This window comes from Triturus cristatus, chromosome 8 (assembly GCF_964204655.1).
Source record: "Triturus cristatus chromosome 8, aTriCri1.1, whole genome shotgun sequence".
NCBI classification, from domain to species: Eukaryota; Metazoa; Chordata; class Amphibia; order Caudata; family Salamandridae; genus Triturus; species Triturus cristatus.
In genome coordinates this window covers 789,380,224-789,402,373 of record NC_140591.1, presented here as the reverse complement: position 1 = coordinate 789,402,373, position 22,150 = coordinate 789,380,224, and the positions used below count along the sequence as shown (strand labels likewise).

The 22,150-nt window shown below is 43.8% G+C and overlaps 1 protein-coding gene across 4 annotated transcripts in view; it reads left to right on the top strand.

Moving 5' to 3' along the window:
• Window positions 1-22,150, top strand: part of LOC146805091 (CTP synthase 2) — a 1,453,753-nt gene that overhangs the window by 1,203,683 nt on the left and 227,920 nt on the right. For all 4 annotated transcript variants that reach the window (XM_085622227.1, XM_085622228.1, XM_085622229.1 and 1 more), the window contains one exon: window positions 18,074-18,218. In XM_085622227.1, coding sequence (XP_085478353.1) covers window positions 18,074-18,218 — 145 coding nt within the window. The remainder of the gene's footprint in view (window positions 1-18,073; window positions 18,219-22,150) is intronic.

Here is a 22,150-nt window from a genome sequence, read left to right as displayed (position 1 = left end):
GACTTTGTAGACTGTGCAACCTAGGCTCTGGAGGGTTGGCTGGTTGGCAGTAGGGTTACTGATTTCAAGGGATTGTATAATCTAATGATGAGAGAACAGATCCTTAATAATTGCCAAAACCAGTTGGTGCATCAATACTTGGTGGACTCTGATCTGACCTCTCCCCAAGAATTGGGAAAGAAGGCCGACAAATGGGTCAGAACCAGGGTGAGGCAGAAAACCCAGAAACAAGGGGGTAACACCAAGAAGCAGGATTCTAAGGGCTGTGAGAAAAGTGGGGATAAGTCAAAGGACCAGAAGTCTTCACAAGGACCCCAAAAATCTGCATCTGGTGGGGATTCACAATCCAACAAGGGAAAAGGCCAAAAGAAGCCCTGGTGAAAATTCTGTAAACAGAAAGGGCACTGGATTTCTGATTGTATCAAGTCCAAAGACCAAACCACCACCACTCCTGCCCCTAAGGCAACTGTTCCCCCTAGTTCAGCTACTGGTGGAGGTGGTACACAGAATAAGGGTGTAGTAGGGTTGACCCTGGGTTCTGAAGTGGATTCTGGCCTAGTCAGAGTACCCACTCAGGCATTGCTGATTTGTGATGGAGACATTGATATGTCCTTCCTAGTGAGCCCCAGTAATCTGGGCAAATACAAACAGCAGCCTGTAATAAATGGCAAACAGGCTTTGGCATTCAGGGACACAGGTGCTAGTGTCACCATGGTGGCAGAGGATCTTGTGGACCCTGGACAGATCATCCTGGGCGAAATGTACCATGTGACCAATGCAAGCAATGGCAGGACCAACCATAGTCTGGCAGTTGTGAATTTCTCCTGGGGAGGGGTAACTGGCCTTAAGAAGGTTGTAGTCAGTGCAGACCTCCCTGTAGAATGTCTATTGGGCAATGATCTAGAGACTTCAGCATGGTCTGAAGTAGAGTTATGGACTCATGCTGAGATACTGGGCATCCCTTCAGAGGTATGTGCTGTGACCAGGTCACATACCAAAATGCATAACACTGAACCAGCTCTGGATCCTGAAACCATGGACCAGATGCTTCCCAAAAAGAGGAGCAGTAGGGTTAAGACAGTGCCTTCCCCTCTGTCTCAGATCACAGATTCACCTCTTGAGGGAGGAGAAGCAGATCCTGAAGAAGGAACTGCCCCAGAGGGACTCGAGCCTGATCAGGTTGAGTTCTTGGGGGTAGGGGGCCCTTCTAGGGAAGATCTGAGTAAGGAGCAACAGTGCTGGTCCTCTCTTGAACCCCTCAGACAGCAAGCTGCTGCTGAGGCTGCTGGGAGTGCTAGTGGGTCCCATAAAGTTTATTGGGATGAGAGACTCCTATTTTCTGAGGGTAGAGATCCAACCCCTGGGGCCACCAGGAGGTTTGTAATACCTCAGAAGTTTAGGGGGTTCCTCTTGACCCTAGCACATTATATCCCTTTGGCAGGTCACTTGGGCCAAAACAAGACCTGGGACAGGCTTGTTCCACATTTTCATTGGCCACATATGTCAGAAGACACCAAGGAGTTTTGTCGCTCCTGTGTCACTTGCCAAGCCAGTGGCAAGTCAGGTGGCACAACAAAGGCCCCCCTGATGCCACTACCTGTGGTGGGGGTACCCTTTGAAAGGGTAGGGATTGACATTGCTGGTCCCCTTGACCCTCCAACTGCATCTGGGCACAGATTTATCCTGGTGGTAGTGGATCATGCCACCAGGTACCCAGAGGCAATTCCCCTGAGGACCACCACAGCCGCTGTGGTGGCAAGAGCCCTCATTGGAGCTTTCTCCAGAGGGGGTTTCCCAAAGGAGGTCATCTCTGACAGAGGTACCAACTTCATGTCAGGATATTTGAAGGCAATGTGGAAGGAGTGTTGTGTAACTTATAAATTCACCACCCCCTATCTCCCACAATGCAATGGGGTGGCTGAACATTTCAACAAAACCCTTAAGGGAATGATTAAAGGACTCCCAGAGAAGCTTAGGCGGAAATGGGACCTTCTTCTTCCCGGCCTTTTGTTTGCATACAGAGAGGTTCCACAGAAGGGGGTTGGTTACAGCCCATTTGAGCTTCTGTTTGGGCACCATGTAAGAGGTCCATTATGTTTGGTAAAAGAGGGCTGGGAGTTACCTCTCAAACCCCCCAAACAGGATGTGATGGACTATGTACTTGGTCTCCGCTCCAGGATGGCCGAATACATGAAGAAGGCAACCAAAAACCTGGAGGCCAGCCAAGAATTACAACAAACTTGGCATGACCAAAAGGCTGTGCTGACTGTGTACCAGCCAGGACATAAAGTTTGGGTGTTGGAGCCTGTGGCCCCAGCAGCACTCCAAGACAAATGGAGTGGCCCCCATACCATTGTTGAGCAAAAGGGAGAAGTCACATATCTGGTGAATCTTGGAACTCCCAGGAGCCCCCTGAGGGTACTCCATGTCAACAGTGTTGACAGGGCTGACATGGGCTTGCTCATGGCAACTGATGAGGAACAGGAGGAGGAGAGTGACCCTCTCCCTGACCTGCTCTCACAGAACCCTGATGATGGGTCAGTAGATGGTGTTGCGTTCACAAGCAGCCTCACTGACCATCAGCAAACTGAATGCAGACAAGTTCTGCAACAGTACAGACATATGTTTAGCCTGACCCCTACTCAGACTACCTGGTGCACCCATGAGGTGGACACTGGGGACAGTCTCCCTGTCAAGAGTAAAATCTACAGGCAACCTGACCATGTCAGGGACTGTATCAGGACTGACGTCCAGAAAATGTTGGAATTAGGTGTGATTGAGCCTTCGGATAGCCCTTGGGCTAGCCCAGTAGTCCTAGTACCCAAACCGCATACCCAGGGTGATAAGAAAGAAATTAGGTTTTGTGTAGACTACAGAGGCCTCAATGCAGTCACCAGGACTGATGCCTATCCCATACCAAGGGCAGATGAGCTGATTGATACTTTGGCCTCAGCCAAGTATCTGAGTACCTAACAGCTGGCTACTGGCAGATCAGGTTAGCTGATGATGCAAAAGCAAAAACAGCATTTTCGACCCCTAGTGGGTACTACCACTTTGTGGTGAAGCCCTTTGGATTGAAAATTGCACCTGCCACTTTTCAGAGGTTGGTGAACAAAGTTCTGGCAGGGATGGAAACTTAATGCTCAGCTTATATAGATGATATTGCTGTCTTTAGTTCCTCCTGGAAGGATCACCTGGTCCACCTCAGAAATGTTTTGGAGGCCCTGCAGAAAGCAGGCCTCACTATCAAGGTCACCAAGTGCCAGATAGGGCAGAGTCAGGTTGTGTACCTGGGCCACCTTGTAGGTGGGGGCCAGGTTAATCCATTACAGAACAAAATCCAAACCATCATGGAATGGGTTGCTCCAACCACCCAGACACAGGTGAGAGCCTTTTTATGCCTGACTGGGTATTATAGGAGGTTTGTAAAGGGATATGGATCTATAGTGACCCCCTTGAATGATCTTACCTCAAAGAAAATGCCAAAAAAGGTTCAGTGGACAGCTAGCTGTCAGAGGGCATTTGAAGTCCTAAAGCAGGCCATGTGCACTTCTCCCATTTACAGAGTCCAGACTACACCAGAAAGTTCATTGTCCAAACAGATGCTTCTGAGCTGGGTGTGGGAGCTGTACTGTCTCAACTGAATGATGAAGGTCAAGACCAGCCAGTAGCTTTCATCAGCAGAAGGCTGACCCCTAGAGAGAAACGTTGGTCAGCTATAGAGAGGGAGGCCTTTGCTGTGGTGTGGGCCCTGAAGAAGCTGAGGCCATACTTGTTTGGCACTCACTTCATAGTTAAGAGCGTCCACAATCCCCTCTTATGGCTTAAACAGATGAAAGGTGAAAACCCAAAACTTTTATGGTGGTCCATTTCCCTACAGGGAATGGACTATACAGTGGAACATAGACCTGGGACCCAACATGCCAATGCAGATGGACTCTCAAGGTATTTCCACTTAGAACACAAAGACTCAACTGGTCAAGGTTAGTTTAGTGTCCCTGCGTTTGGGGGGGGGGGGTTGTGTAGGAGAGTAGGATCTGCATCTTATGTTGCCCCCACTTTTTTTCTGATGTTTACACTGGTTTCTGGCTATAGTCTGTCAGGAACCCTGCTAATCAGGGCCGCAGCCTCTCTGTTCTCTCTAAACAACAGGGAGTGCATATAAGGTGCACTAGTGATTGGATACTGTGGTGCCTTATGAGTCCCTAGTATATGGTACCTTAGGTACCAAGGGAATAGGTACTTCACAGGCCTACCAGGGGATGAAGCATGTATTATGCCACCCCTGGGAAGCAGACAAAATCTGACAACACAGGCCTGCTACTGCAGCCTGGGTGAGGTGTTGCTAGCACTCCTCACTGAGATATAGGTTCACTATATCTCTCCTGCACACACATTTAAACCTATCAGTCACCCCTAAGGCAGGCCCTATCAATCCTGAGGGCAGGGTGCTTGGTTTCCATGTGAGGGGGTGCCTCTGCCTGAGCAGGGCCCCTCTGCAGCTCTCAGAGTCCATTTTCTGGGGCTGTTTGTGAATGCGGTCAAACCATTTACTCTTAAGTGCATTATAACCTCGCGGTAAATGCTAACTTTGGGATGGCTGCATCAAAACATGTCGTGTTTGGTGTCAAACGCTTTGGAATCATACCCCACACCAGTAACTGGTGTGGGAGTATGATCCCACGCTTCTAGAGGGATAGACATGTACCTACTGTGGAAACGCGGTAGAATCCTGAAGAGCCCTGACATCACAAAATGGATGCCACCAGTCACAGACACTGGGCTGCCCTCCTGCTGATGACCGAAACTCGCAGTGGAGGAGGGCCAACAATAGGAATCCTGTCACATTGAGGTGTGACCACCTCCCAGACAGGGTTTAGTGTATTGGGTCTGGGTGGGTGCACTCCTAGAGTGCTTTGAAGTCCTGCACTGGGGGAGCAGTAGGCTCCTCTGTGCATACACCAGTTCAAACCGGCTCAGGGGCTTCCTGCCCCTGCTCTGGTGCAAAACTGGACAAAGTGAAGTGGGTGTAGCCACCCACTCCCCTGACCCTCCCATAGGTGGGGTCATAGAGCTAGTCCCTCCCTTCCTTCCAGTATAGGTTATGGACCCGTTGCCATTGCAAACTAGATACCCCTGGATGATGCTCTGAAGACGAATGCCGGACCTTCGACGTTCCACTACCTCTGGAAGACGGAAGAATCTCCCTTGGAGTCAAGGAGTGACTCTCCTGCTTGGCAGGCACCCAAAACTGCAATCAACGGTCGCAAACTCCATCGCTCCCGCCGGAGCCCAAAGTCCCTGCAGCCCAGGAAGAGGATTTCCTGACTTCTCCAAGGCCATCGTGAGTCCCCAGCGACGCTGAGGCAAGTGGACCCCACGTGTGACGAGGAACCGCAATCCCTGGGTACCATGCACTATTTTCGAGTGCAACCCCTTCACGACGTTCTACGAACCTGTGCTTTGGGCCACGTGTGGTCCAAGCCTCTAGCAGGAATTCCTCTGAAGATCAGAGGCCTACCCCGCCCCGAGTGACCGTGGGCCCCTGTTGAGTGGATCCTCCTGAGGCGTCTTCGCGATCCCTTGCCGCATGGCTTGTGGGTCCCCTGAAGACTTTTCTACAGTTCCAAAGGGTTCCCCTGGTTGCTCCAGGCCTGTCCTGACCTACCCTTGCTGGGTGAGTCCCTCAGACCTTGCTGGTCTGCACCGCTGACTTTTTGCCCTTTCCACAAGACTTGCTGTTATCAAGGCTTGTTGGCTCCAATCTGGTCACCAACACCACCGTAAGCTGCAGACTTCGTGGGACATGCCGAATCCAGTTCCTGGTTGGCGTCAACGCCTCCTGGACCTCGTGGCTGAAGAGTCAAGACACCCGTGGATCACCTGAAATCAGCCAACAACTGTGAGCATCCATCTCCCTTGCCCTGGGTCACTGCCAAGTGACTTTGAACACTGTCCCCTCTGCTTTCAGGTCTTTCTTCTTCTGAATCCAGCCTTGGATTCCACCGGACACTTCTCCTCTGGTCACAAGCAGCCAGTCTTCTTTGGCTCCCATTGAAAACAATGCCGCTACCCGACACCAAAAGACACCTATGCACCCGGCTTCCCTGGGTGAGGTAACTCCAGCACTACGGTGCTCCTGTGGGTGTTGGCTCTAGAACTACTTACCCTGTAAGTGACTTGCTTGTAGACTCTCCCGAAGTATCCTTAAACTCTTAATTTCTAATCGCGACTTGCTCCGTTGAAGTCAATAGGGATTCGCGGCGGTGTTCTCACACTGCATGCTTTTCCCGTGGGTCCTTTAATTACCTGCCTTGGGTGGTTTCGTGAGGCCCCAGCACTTCTGAAGGCCCTAGGCCTTGTCCCCTTGCAAGTCGTTATCCCTAAGTCTCTTTTTTAGTATATGGTCTGGTACGCCCCTAGGGCCCCATCCATACTTGTGCTTAATTTATTGTGAAACGTTGATTTATGCATATGTTCCTGACTTCTAATCTCCTAAAGAGATTAGCAGAGTTGTTAGTAATAAATACATATATATTTGATTTATATACCTGTGTGGTGTCCTTTCATTTAGTGATTCAAGAGATTATAAGGTAAAACAAGCTGCTTTACATTCCTCTAAAGACTTAGCCTGATGGCTGCTCTCCACAGCTACCACTAGGATAGCTTTCTTGAAAGGTTGTCTTAAACCTACCACCGTAAGAGTTGAATTGTACTGGTGCAAGGTGTCCACTTTTAATAGTGAACAGCATATACCAGGCCAACTTCTCACAACCACATTAGACATTTCAAATGGTTTCTTTTGTCAAAACATTGCACCTGAAAGTAGATATTTGACCGCTTTCTCAATAATGGGGATCCAGCATCAATTTTGTCGACTCCCACAGGGGTTCAAAAACAGCCCAGGGTTATTCTCAGCAAGGGTAACAGAGTTACTACAAATTTATGATGACGAGGCATTGTCATATGTCGATGATATATATATCTGAAAGACGATGACCTGAACATGCACTTGAACAGGGAGAAGACATATTGGGCTTCGCCTCTGAGGGTTACAAATTCAGCTTTAAAAAGTCCACAATTGCCCATCTCAACGTCCTTTTCCTAGGATATGAACTTTCAAGTAAAGGCAAAAGCCTGGCAGCCAGCTTTTTAGAAAAGTGTGCGCTGCTCCATCCTCCGAAAACGCTGAAAAACTTACAGTCGATTCTAGGATTCCTGAATTTTGGAAGAACTTACATTCTAAACTACGCAGAGAGGGTTAAACCTCTCTATGAATTAATCAAACCTGATTTCAAAGCCACAACTTGGACACAAAAACACACAGAAATTATGCATGCACTTCAAACAGACATGTTAGCAACAAAACACTTGCAAACACGCTTAAACGTACGCAACTTAGTGATCCGAATCATTCCAGGTCAATGCGGATTCACCTACTTAACTTTTAACGAAGGTGAAAAAGTACCAATTGCATACCAATCACACTTGTATACACAAGCAGAAATGAAATTCACTTCTACAGAAAAAATTCTGAAAGCAGTTCAAACCGCTGTAGCAAAAGAAAGAGCTATAGCACATGGGAAACGCATTTTGGTCGTGACTCCTGTACCAGCCTTAGAGACAGTTACTAAAGCTAGCATTCCGAATGCAAAAGCTTTACATCCAAGATGGATACAATGGGTTAATTCTCTTGCTGCAATTGATGTTGAATATGTTTTTGATCCTTACTTAAAAACACAAGCATTTCTGCAATACGAACACGAATGTCCTCTGCCTACTGCAATTCTCCCTCTGGATCAGTACGAATTTATAATTTATACTGACGGATCTGCACAACCCGCTACGGAGAGTAAACAAGCTTACAGTGCAGCATGCGCGATCGTTGAAGGTTGTATGCGCAATGGCAAATTCAGACCAATGGTCACAAAAACGCATTCTCTAGGAGATTGTACAGCTCAGCGAGCTGAACTACAAGCATTTAAAATAGCACTTGAAAACAAGGATCGCGAATTCCCCACACTCATAGTGTGCGATTCCTTTTATTGTGTTCAATCTTACAATGAATATTTACAGAGTTGGCTTCAAAATGGTTTCAAAGATGCAAAAGGTGGCACAATCAAGCATAAAATGCTTTGGGAACAAGTAGTTTAGTTGCGAAATGGACTACAAAACACGTGATACACACGCTGAGTCATCAACGTGATGGCGTTCACGTTGAAGTGAATTCATTGGCTGATGAGGCCACGAAACGGGCTGTGCAAACGGCTTCCGTAGCTGCAATCACTCGTTCAAAAATGAAAAAAAGACAGTGAAATAATGCTGGCTGTCAATGCTTCAAGCAAAGGCAGCAGTGCAGTGTTACCTAAAAAATTTCCACTCATATATAATTGATGCGAACAATGTTCCCTTTGCTCGAATCCCTGTAGTGGGGGATAGGGTGATACCAAACATGGAACATAGATTAGGACTAATCCTAACAGTACATGAAGGGATCGCCTCTGCCCATGCAGGTGTTTCCGCCACAGTATCATTATTAAAACAGAGATACTGGTGGCCAGACATTAGGAAACAGACCAGGAATTATGTTTTGGAATGTGAAATATGCCAGAAGATGAAAGCCTCTACTGTGAAACGTCCTGCGCAGACGTCCCTGTTAATTTCAGTTAAACCATTAGTATGTGTTTACCTGGACCACTGCGGTCCCTTACAAAGGGATGGTGACTATAAATATATCATGGTCACAGTGGATTCATGTTCTAGGTTCCTATGGATGTGGTCTTAGTGCTCGGCTGACGCTCAAACTATTATAAAAGATTTGCGAGTCTTTATCGGCACATACGCAATAGGCACACTACATTCTGACCAGGGTCCTGCGTTTAACTCTCGAGCTTACAAAGAAGCCATGGCCAGTTTGGGCGTAGCATTGCGCTATTCTTCTCCATTCCATCCTGAGGGAAATTCTGTTGTGGAAAGAAAAAACCGGGACATAAAGCAGTCTATAACAGCTAGGGTATTAGGTTCGGGTGATGGGTGGGTCAAACACCTTTATGGGGTCCAGTGCGCACTTGATAACTTGCCAAGAAGTTATCTAGCGGGTGTCACTCCATATGAAGTTCTATTTGTAACTAGAATGTTGGTACTGGACTTTGCTATGCATGGCACAGTGATGGAAAATAAGAAATTTGATATCAAAGATTGTTTGGCTGTTTTACAGGACTTAAATGAACTAAGAACCAAACAAAGCAATGTGCTCCTGAAGCCAACCATCACTGGGGAAAAACCGGCCGTCCCAGCAAGGCCTGTCTGGATCCCAAAGCTTGGTGATCTAGTCAGAGAAAAGATCGCGGACAAGAAGGAAATTGGGCCTTGTTACCGACAACCAGGATCTGTCCCAGCAATCCGCGGATCAAGAACAGTACTTTTGCCACCCCTTGCTGGTAAAAAGGAGAAAAGATTTGTGTCCATCGACCTGATCAAACCACACTATGGGCCCGATTCACAGAACTAACTTAAGACAAAATCCTAAACTTACTACCATTTTGGTATTCACAGAAGGCACTTACTCATTTTGGAATTCACAGAAGGCACTTACTCATTTCGGTATTTACAGAAGTTAGGAGTCCTAACTTTAGGACTCCTAAATGCCTTCTGTGAATACCGAAAGTCTTAAAATTAGGATTTTTCTCAGTTTAGTAGTAGTATAGTTAGGACTCCTAACTTTAGGACTCCTAAATGCCTTCTGTGAATACCGAAAGTCTTAAAATTAGGATTTTTCTCAATTTAATTGTAGTAAAGTTAGGACTCCTAACTTTAGGACTCCTAAATAGCTTCTGTGAATACCGAAAGCCTTAAAATTAGGATTTTTCTCAGTTTAGTAGTAGTAAAGTTAGGAGTCCTAACTTTAGGACTCCTAAACTGAGAAAAATCCTAATTTTAAGACTTTCGGTATTCACAGAAGGCATTTAGGAGTCCTAAAGTTAGGACTCCTAACTTCTGTGAATACCAAAGTGAGTAAGTGTCTTCTGTGAATACCAAAATGAGTAGGTGCCTTCTGTGAATACGAAAATGGTAGTAAATTTAGGATTTTGTCTTAAGTTAGTTCTGTGAATCGGGCCCTATGTGGCCGATACTAAGCAGTAGGCCTCCACCAATGTAGCAGACGCACTCCTCTAGCTACAATCCAAGAGGTTCAAACTGAGAGACTCATCACCTTTGAAGATTCTACAGCGAGAAATAAAGGACTAAGCAACAAAGCTATGGAGCTCATCCTTCTTGAGACCCAAATAACAGTTCGTCCTGATACAACTGTCTACAACGAAGTAACAAGTGATCAACTGGTTCCAGCAAATTCAACAAAACCAACCATTGACAGAACTGCCTCTGGCTATTTCATGAACTTTGATACGTTTTCTGAGGATCCCAGTAAACCTGAAACGACACCAGCACAAAGAACTTTCTTCAAAGAACAAGCAACAGACTTTTTTCATCTCCTGAAAAAGACTTATCTGGTTTCACCATGGATTGAACTATGGATTGTTTTGGGAATATTCTTCTTTCTGCTTTGGTTAGCTCTGGTATTAACTCTGGGTATGCTGATAAATGGAAGATATATTCAAATGGACACAGCAAGTAAAAGAGTGAACTTACTTCTCCAGCCACACAGATCATCCCATCGTGAAGCAAGAGACTTGTCAGCAGTGAATATCACAGCCGTTCCTATAAATGATGGTATAGTTTGGGAACAAACTGAATATGACATTTTTGGCCCGTCTGAGCTTTTAACTCCTTCCCCGCTCATGACGGAACCACTCCGTCATGAGCCACGGGTGCCGTGTGCTCATGACGGAGTGGTTCCGTCATGCTGCGGCCGTTGGCCGCCGCTCCGCCCACGCGGCGCTAATTCCCCGCCTGTGCGGGCGATTAGCGCAGTGGGCGGAGTCGTGACGGAACCACTCCGTCATGAGCTCAGCTCAACCGTGACTCATGACGGAGTGGCTCCGTCCTGAGCACAGCGCCACCGCGCTGCCCCCAAACCCCCCCCCCCCAGCGCTGCGGCGGAATTCCTGCCGCAGCCAAGGGGTTAAAGATTCCACATTTGTTTAAGATTTAATTAAGTGACTTTATTACCTCTAGTACCTTTTCTGATGATTGGGAGTTCGAGACTGTTAATAACATGATGTCTGATCTAGAAATGTCTGCAGTATTCACAAATCATGAATATTTAGAGGGTTCATCAGACTATGAACAAATGTATTGTTATAACCACTATGGTCATCATTTCTTGCATAAATCTGCAACATCTAGAAATGTATTTATGTATAACCAATGGGAACATTGTCCTACACCTGCAAAGGGTAGCTCAAAAAATTTTGCAATGAAATTTCCATATTTTTCAGGGTTCAACTTGTCAAATTCAGAAACGTTTTATTTTAAATATTTGTACAAGACAGGAACGAAAAATATGTTGACAAATACGAAAGAGATTTATTCTGCAGCCTTTATTGCCCAACTGTCTAGACAGGGTTTTGACTTTTGGAAAGACAACAGTGAGACAAAATCTGTCTGGGGTTCAAAGTATTGGCAAGTACAGGGGGTAGAAGCGTTGTTTAGAGCACGTATCATCCCTGAGCAAATTATGTTTTTGAATGACACTGTCCAGCAAACGTCTTGCCTTGGATTAGCCAAGATCAAAGACATGAACACACCGACCATACCTATACCTGCAACAGATCAGATCCAGAATGGAAAACATGGTTGCTCTTGCCCACGGACACGAATAACTGTCAAGATTGATTCCTGGACAAAACACAGGGTTTCACTATCAATAGGCCAGACCCACACTATGTTCAAAGACAGCATCCAGGGGTAGTAAAAACATACAGTGTAGGGAAACTATGCCTTGATTGGCTACAGAAAGCTACACTGAAGGATGTAAAACAACACTTGACTTTACTTCAAGAAGTCGCAGACCTTAGGGAATTCTTGCTAGGAACAAGCAAACTGCGTCAAAAACTTTTCATATATGCCGGTATCTACGCTGCTTATAATGAAGCATGGAAGGTTACCCAAGCGGAGACTGCAGAACGAATACGAGAAATTGATCGTATTAATTTAGAGAAAACTCTCTCTGTAGTAGACAATGGGTTAACAACTCTGTTGTCCAGAATATATTCATTGGACAGCATTGTGTCTTTTGTCATAGACATCATGGAACAGGACTTGGTCATGTTGTAACAAGGTCAGTCTCAACTACGTTCTATCATGCTATTAGGCTGGACGCTACAAAACTTGTGTGCAGGCTATGTGCCTTGGCGTTTAATCAACACTACATCACTGTTTTCAGAATTCAATCTCACTGATAAACAGATCAGACTGGCACAAAGGGGAGCAGGCTACACCATGCTGAACATTGAAAAACTGGAAAAATTACCATTCACAGTGGCAGGAAAACCAGCTTCTGAGTGGATCATACATTGGTAAAATTACTCTGCCTGTTTCAACTTTCCATTTTCAGTTTTGCCTAAAGCATATACCAGTTGGCAAATATGAAAGGTTGGGTAAAGAATACATCAAGACATTCTGGGATTTACCTTACACACATAGATGTTGGAGTGGGGAACGTGAAGTGTTTCTTAGCGGTGAAAACTGTGAACACACACTAAGCGGTTCTATCCTTTGTCAGGGTATCACCGGCTGCAGTGATTAATCCAATTTTTGGCCAACTTTCTAATGGGAATTACATTATGTTGAATGATCACAGCTGATGTGGCATGTTGCCAGGTATTCCATATCTAGTTACGGTTACATCCAGGGTCACTTGCTGTATGCAAGTCTTGTTTCCACAAATAGACACAGTCAGGGAGTCGCCTTTATCGCCTTCACTGAACATCTCTTTTATACGAATTGATACTCTAAGCAGAATGAAAGCTATTCTTTTACAAAAAACAGTGGCACTGACCTCGGCCAAAGAGACCTATGATCTACAAGTCGCAAGGACTTCTGCGGAGATACATACCGTTTTGTATAAAAACTGCCCTGTACATTTCTCAGAAATGTTAGGTCGTATCTTAAACATGTCTGATACGAGCGGTATTATACATGTATTTAAGAACGTGTGTGCAGGACTGTTAGCACCTTTTCAAGCAGTCCTCGAAATTTTTCCAAACTTCGTGCACTCTGTGTTTGGCAGACTGCCGCTCCTTTTAGCACTCGTTGCAGGGATCCTATTTTTGCTCCTACTGCTACTGTATGGCAAGCCACATCACCAGCGTCACTCCAGGCACCATAGAAAGAGCTCTATCGGAGATGAAGTGTCGTGAGTGCATCATCCAAATTTTGGGTTTACCTCGTTTACGAGAATTAAACACCACATGGTTTCTGTCATTCAGACCAATCTGGCAAGATTGCATCTTACCTGTTCTACGCTGCCTGCTCTGCGGTGAAGAATGCGTGCTAGACATCTGTCTAACACTCCCATCAGTCATGCCTACGGATATCGATACTCTGCTTGACCCGGTAACGGCCCATGCTCTGTGTTGTTCCCAGCGGCTACCAATCCTGATGACAGCATTCATTGAGATCTCACAGACACAAATTGCTACTGCTGAGATACGAGAGGACACAACAGGCACGCAGGTAACATCCAATTCGAACAATGCTGATGCAGCCAATGCTGAAGGCGATAGTTCTTATCTATGTGCAGTTAATCTTCTAAACAAGGTATTCCAACTTTCACCTACAACGGTAGACGACTTTTTGTCTACAGGATTAGAAGATTTCATGTTTTCTCCAGGCCCACACACTGACTTTTGATTCAGGCACAGTGTTCCGATGAGACTCTTTTCAGACAAGGGACTAACTTTGGAACTTTTTCCTATAATCTTGTCTTTTCTCCAAATTTGAATTTTTTCGTTTTTTGGCACAAGTAATCTGCTTACAGTAGAATTATTCATTGAGAGCAGAATTCTTTTAAAATCTTCCAGGGACATTATGCCACCTTGTCACATCAACAATTGATTTGTGTTAACTTGATATGAAATGGTTTCGGCCCTTTTTCTTCCGTATTAACGAGCCATTTCATCATATGTATATATTTCTGGTTCATTCTTTTTAGCATTCCAATCCACCCATATGCTTAGAATGAAACATTGCTTTTAATATGTACAGCATCTTATGCATTTTAGGACATATGTTTTTAGATATGTTTTAGCGTGTTTTAGATTATCATACAATACTCTTTTTTAGACATGTTTAGTATGTTTAGGATTTAGTAATGTCATTCATACGAAACTGGAGTGGGCTTTGTGTGTAGATTTAGATTCCGTATATAGGTTTTCCGATTTATGCCCTTATATAGGTACAATTCATATTGCCCTTATTTAGGCATAGAAAATCCAGCCCTTATTTAGGCATTGTCCATGCTAACCAAATACAGGCATGGTCTCCTACATCGGTCCATCCACGTCACAACGAGTTCTTGGAAAACCAGATTCTTAAGCCTTTAGGAATTTCCCTTGCTTGGATATTGATTTCTCCAAGAACTCATTTAGTATGCATGAACATTTATTCCTTAGAGGTTCATTCATGACGTTCCGATGCCCGACTTTTACGTCAATACAGGCATTCCTAAACACCTTCAAGGTATAAATATACCTGCAGTTGCCCTGGCAAACCACAGTTCCGGTACGGTCCAGCTCGACTGCCTACTTGCGGTTCGCCACGGCAAGTTCGGAAGATCGAGTTCCAGCCTGATGCACTGACCAGACGCTGTCATCCTCCTAGCAGAGAATCCAGCTCCAGTGTTTCTGACTCCCCTTGTGGGGTGTTAGATATCGAGTCCCGGAAAAGAGATCCCAGCCTCGCACATTCTAAGGTATGGAGCAGACTAGAACTTAGAGAAACGTTTGGCAACTCTTGGCAAAACTATAGCTATAGCTAGCTATTCTTTAGAAAACAGCACCTATTTCTTACCTTGTACTACACTTAGGTTAGGTACACTGGGGTAGAACTATTTAGAAGCATCAGATGAGTATTCACATTTTAGCCTGTGTTATTTATGTATGTATTTTATGAATATATGTCATAGCTACAAGCCGTGCTATTGCAGTATTATTTTATCTTACTGCTAACTCTGTACATATTATACTTCTCAGCCTGTCTTACGATTGTAGCAGTTCATATCTCTTGCATGAGAAATAAGACTGTTCAATAAACCCTTTTTATTGAAACGTCTGTCTCTCTATTTCTGTGCAACTCTGTAGAAACGAAGCATGCACGATTGACTGAGTAAAACTGTTATCTATTGTTTCCACAGTTCTGAGATTGTTTTGACTCAAAGGGAAACAAAGTTGTCATGTTTATGCAGTTGTCAGAAACAAATCCCTTCTTGTTTATTTGAGAAGTTTCTAGTGACCTCTGAGTTAGCTGGCACACACAAGTAATTAAGTTTAATGTGCTTGATAGAGACATACTGACCTCAGTCCTATGTCAAATCTATAGTGTATATTATTCCAATGCGCAGAGCCTATCAGGGATATAGGAACTACACTACACAAGGAAGGTCTACTGATGCTAGGAGGCAGGGTGCAGTATATTAAGTGTGTCGACCTGTAAGTGTAAGCTTATATATCTCAATAGTGCCCTTTACTATTAAGGGACACTATAAGTCATACACGATTCAAAGGATAACCCGGGCTAACCCGAGGTTGGCAGCTCCATTATTGTACCTCCTAAATATGTCATGTTTGGTATCAAAGAACGTCCCTGCTTATCCCTGACACAAATCTGTTGCCAGGAGCGGTGTGGCATTCACCCAAGTGGCACCTTAGAGATTGCCCACTTGGTTGCCCCAGCCCTCCCTGTGCTCTGGCTGGCAATCTGGTGTTTCTCACGCCTGCTGCCACCAAGATGGGATTCTGACCTCCTGTCAGACAGTGTGATCACTCTGAGGAGTCAGGAACAAAGGCTTGGGCAGAAAGGAGTTCACATCCCCCTCCTCTCAAGCATGCTAGTGAAATGGCCCCACAAGGCGGTGAGCTTCAGAGGCTGCACCGCCTCCGATATGCATCAAGGCTGAGTCCCATTGTAGGGAGGAAACAGTCGTCCCCCTGCCCCCTTGACAGGTGGGTTATTAGTTAGTCAAGGAGGTGTACAACCCCAGAAGGATAGCCACACCTCCAGGGTGAGCAGCCTGATCTGTACGCTAAAATTAGATTTCTGCCATCTTTAGAAGTGGCAAAATAGAGGTTATCAGTAGTTAAGGTGTCCCAAACCCCCAGATGTGGTCACCTCAGGAGCTTATTAGCTGCAGGGACTAGCTGTCCATTTGTTACTAGCGCCCACACCGCTAACTCCCCTAATTCTAGGATTTAAGGGACTCCCCTGACATCAGAACCTCAAATGTAAACAACTTGCATCATGGAAGGACCCAGAAGAGACCAGTGTCTGCGACAACAGGACTTTGTCTACAGCACCAAAGCAAAAGAGGGATACTTTGTGCCTGTGGCAACAGACTATGAACTGCATGAACAGCCCTCATCCTTTGCTAAAACTCGGCACTCCCGAGCAGAGGGGCCCCTGTGGAAGTCCGAAGCATCCTCAGGCGCTCCTGGACTGGTGGCACTAGTCCTGTGCAAACAGCAGGTAAAACAACAATCCGGATCTGAAGATTCACTGGCCATCTGGCCCTCCAAGGGATTTCCCAAATCCAGATGGACTAGTGTAGTGTTAGAACTGTAGTCCTGTGTCCCACAAAGTTACAGGCTGCTACTGTGTTCCCCAAGAGCACCAGGTGTTTAAGTTACTTTTCGCACTGCTTTCCGCTGTCATGACTTGTGGGTCGCAATTCTGGAAGCCGACCCCTGTACTTAACGCTGCATGAAGTGGGAACTCCATCCGACCTGTGATCGAAGTTAGCAACTACTCCATTGTTGTTTTTTTGCATCTTTTCCCCCCGCAGTAATGTTTCAGTGGCAAAAGCAGCTCTCCCGCGGCTCCCGTTCAGCACCACAGAGAGCCAGGACACCTCTGCACCAAGTCTCCACAGGCCAGGTAAAATGGAACTGACTGTCGTGGCTTGGTCCTGGGACCCACATCACCTTTACCCTGCAAGGGTGCAACGCAACTTCGACCTGCAAGTGACTGATTGTCACTAGTGATTTTTCTCATAGACCGCAATGTTAAATTTTCCTTGTATTATTTTGCATTGCTTTTCTATTACTTACAAAATCTATAACTCTGGTTGTATGTATGCTATTCAGTTTATTTTAGTGTCTACATTAAGATAGAAATACACACGATTTTTATAAATAGGTGTTGGGTTTCTCTCAAGTCATGTCAATTACTTATCGTCCATGTTGGTACTCTGAAATGCTCAACACATGTTCTTCTAGTAAGCCTGGCTGCTCTTGGCCACTGTACCAGGACTGAGCTTAGGATTTATTAGTGTGAATCCAAGGACCATCTTTGGGGTATTGTGATGGTATTACATGGTGAGGACTAACACCCACACTACATAATATTCCACTTTCCTACATAGGTCTATTTACACTTGCCAGGTATACTTTTTTGGGGTTCACGACTGGCATAAATTTAGCTTATTTTAGACAAAAACTTACATCTACTGTTGAAAATACCTTTGTGATTAGAGCCCTGTGTGCGTAATCTGGTCACCGTTATGAGCAATAGTGTGAAAGCAAACACATAATTAAAGAACAAGTAGAGTCTGTAATGTTATAGAGGGCAGAGAAAGTTGACAGATCTGCTGGGCCTTGTGGGCCTAATCTAGTCTTAATTTTCTACTTATCAGTTGAGCTGTCCAGTGAGCCACCTGAAAATACTGTAGCATATCTTGTCATCCTTGCCTACTATATCAATCCACTGAAGTAAGTCTCTTCTTGAAACCACTTTTCTAGTAGCTGACATTACACCAACTGTAAATTCTTTAAAAGTGTATTCAGCAAATGGGAACCACTATAAATCACAGTGAAGTCATTGTCGGTGTGTTTTCTTTATTTCCCATTATGCTATCTAAACTATGTAATTGACTGTGTAGTTTCTTTTTTTCTTTAAGATCATCCATATTTTGTCGGTGTGCAGTTTCATCCAGAGTTTTTGTCGAGACCTATGAAGCCTTCGCCACCGTATATCGGTCTACTGATGGCAGCAACTGGAAAGCTCGACCTATATTTAAAGAATGGATGCAAGTTGTCTCACAGGTGATTATCCGTTGTTTGTGTACAGTGTGGGACCTTCCACATAAATGGAGAGTGCAGTTAAAATGCTGGCAGTATTAGTATAATGTCTTTAGGCTAAAGATTTGAAAATAGCCCCATTATAATAGGACTTTGGGATTACCCTGTTAAGCATAATTTAATTCACTTTCACCAGTTTGTCACTGAGCTTTATAATTGATGGTACAGATCACATTCCTGTATTAACATGCAACCAATATACTTAGGTCCATCAGATTACCCTTTAATACACTATAGAGGTACAATATCCTATTGGAGAATACACCAATGGGACAAAAAATTACAAGAGGGTCAAGCACAGCTGCAGCACAGAAAAGCAGAAATATAAGGAAAGGGTGTCAGCGTTTTTAGATTGGTTGGGTTTTAAGAATAAGAATGGTAAGTAGTTTCAGTCATGCTGCTAGCTCGAATATTGCTTCGCATAGGAGGGGTTGGTGTATGAATGAGGGGATGATTTCCTGCTAGAGAATGTTATAGGCAGCCGTGGCCCTTGCAGGTAAGAGCAGTGGGCGGTGTGGGGCCAGGTGAGGCGGGATTTCGATGGACGATGATGAGGGAAAAATAAATAAATAATTATTTTTCCCTCTTCATCCGACGAAATCCCCCCCTCACCTGGCCCCACCGCGTGTACCGGCCGCGGCTGGTTATAGGAACGAAGGAAGCAACGCTAAAGGAATTGGCTTACCCCAGGATGTTGAACATGGTCCATCAAATGACCTTTGACTATATCCTAGAGGTACAGTATCCTGCTGGAGATGACACCAGTTGGACAAAGAAAGAAAAGAGGGTCTCGCACGGCTGCAATACAGAAAAGCAGAGGTGTGAGGAAAGGGTTCCAGTGTTTTTATAATGTTTGGGTTTTAAGAATAAGAATTATAAGTAGTTTCAGTCATGCTGCTTGCTGTAATATCGCTTCACATAGGTGAGGTTGGTGTAGGAATGAGTGGCTGGTTTCTTGCTAGAGAACATTATGAGAAGGAAGGAGGCAATGCTAAAGCAATGGACTTACCCCAGGATGTTGACTACGTGTGCAAGGCAGAGGTGTGTTTTGGAGAATTCTTTGAGGATTCAGCAAATTTAGAGAAAAGTGATTTACTGTCTTAATGGAAATGTTCTGTATATTGATAAGTATAATATTTTTTGGCTGTGGTATTGTTAACATTAATGTACTAGATGGATACACCAATAATGTGTGTAACTATTTTAAAATTAATTATATGCATCCCACTATATTCAACTTAATTTCCATACACATGCTGGGTATCTTAGCCCAACCGTTTAAGATAATTAAAAACTCAAAACCAAATAAATATTTCCTATTATGATCAATCGTTAATCAATGCAATCATTCCACCATTATCACACCAGAGAATCACAATATAATAAAATAGGAAGGAATATTTTTAAGCAATATATGTCTATGTATATAAGTAATATTAATGGTACACAATTGCAATCTAAAAAAATAAATGTTATAATTCAGCCATTTGAAATCCGCTCATCAAGTTGTCCACTTTTCCGCTCATCAAGTTGTTCCCTTTTTCACATCTGTGTGATGCCCTTCATCAGTATGACAATCAATATGCAGTCATTGGGGAGGTTTTATGGATTACCTCTGGATCTATGTCACAGCGGTAAAGGGTTTCTGGTAACCAAAGCAGAGCGTATAACCATTTATATCACGTGCTATAATCAGTTTGCCTATTTGCCTATATTTTTCTCTCTCTATTTATAAGACTACATTTTGGCCCATATTACGTCAGGTCCTCCGACGGACCGGAGAATTTGACAGGGATTTGGCAAAAGACTTAGATTAAATATTCCCCTTATGAAGACCTAGAACAAAGAGACTATATTTATACCTTTCTATATACATTTGTATACATCACTTTATCATCATCATAATGAATAAAGGACGACTCAGTTTCTCTGTTAGTTTGCTTTTATCTATTTCCTTTGTGATCATATATGAATTGGTCGAACAGAGACACAATATCGAATCTGAATATTCACTCAAGAACATAATATAGGTAATCACAGTATCATCTCAATTAACGAGCATGAGTTGAGTGGATAGTGTAAGAGACAAAAGAGAATTTTTGGATAAGATCAATTGCAAATACAGAATTTCATAAAAACTTAGAAAACTTTAGCACAGAGTGCTAATAGCTGGAAATGCCAACAGTCCATCCGAGAGGGGAAGCTGGGACTATCCTCATGAAGTATGAGGAGCAAAGTTAATGAGGCAGCTTACAGACAGCATCAGCCAAGTACATCAAAGAACAGCTCACACGAAAGCCTCAGATAGAGCTAATACTAACTCTCTCTGCCTCTGCCTTCACCTCTCTGAATCTAACACAAATAATTATACCCTAATGTTTATCGATTCTGGCTTATTCTCGTAACTAAATCCAGGAATATCCTTTTCTGATTGGTTGTCAGGCATAGGGTGTTAGGTCACAGCACTTCCGCCGCTCTTCCCTCTCACGCGTCCGTTGTTTTAGTTCAATTCTGTCATCATCGTCCTTCAGCAGAGGAAATCAAATCTTCTCCTTCCTCAGCGCACACATTTTCAGATGCATTTGGAAACATTTGCAGCTCAGTTTATCATAAGAAACACGCTTTTTCCCTGCAACAGTAGGAAGCATCGTAGATACACTGGACACATAGCAGCCACTCGAGAATTAAGAACACAATAGACAGCTTTGAAGAAATAAACTCGATTTCTGTATTCCTACATTCTAAAGCAAAATTAACCCTAACGCCAATGCTGAGGCCTTCTTGTAAAACATGCAGTTTGTCTAGGAGAAATAGACATGATTTTATTATTTATTCAAAAACAAAAGCTTCATCTCGTGATTTCATTTCAAACTTTTCATTAATATAATAGAACAAAATCATTTAAAACTCTTATTCTGTAAATAATATTTACTTAATTATGTTAACAAACAAAACACATCTTTTTCGTATTTTTTACTCATGGTACTGAAATAATTTGTGGCCTATTTAATCGCAGTGTCATTTTTCCGCACCTTTCTAATTTCTTTTTTTCAACTGTGTGTTAATTATTTTCAATTAATTTCAAAATTTGTTAATAACTCAAACCATGGTAGGTTTAATCAGAGCAGGTTTTATTTACGCAAAACCCTACTCTATCTGTTTCAACTCATTACACACCTTCAGGATTTCATCTGGATATACAACATTTTTTGGTTTTTGTGACAGAGGGCTGTAATCGCAAAGTTATTGTGTGAAGGAATACAGTCTACATGCAAAAGAGATAAACCCTTTTTCTAGACACAGTTCAAACTCTGAGATACTCGTGTGCATATTGTAAAGCCATTCACAAATTTAATTCATCTGTGCTTACCAACCCAATTGTGAGGAAGGAATCACCAAGCAGAATCTTTACTCAATAGGGTAAACACCCTATTTATTTTTAATTAATATATTTCTAGTGAAACGAGAAGGAAAAGGTTCCTCTCCTGTTAACGACACAGTCAGAAAATGAGGGAGATTCACAGCAAATATAGCTATATTTACAAAATCATCTGGGGAACTTGAACAAAAAAGACTGCTTTGTGAAATTGCAATCCAAGTGATCCGTCGTCCTGCAGCTGACCATATAGAGTCTCTGTTCACCAGCAGCTCCATGGCGTACAGAGAACAGACAAAGGAAACTGACCTAGTAATCAACTAATAAGGCTGTGCAGGCATGCGCTTTACTGCCTCAGGAGGATGATTGACCGGCATGTAGCCATAATTATTACATATACAGGCCACACAGTGACACCAAAGATATGAGCAAACAATTAAACCCGATTTTCATCTGGATAAGTTGTCATTTTGACCTATACTTTTATGGATAGGAATTTAGACAGAAAAACACACATAAT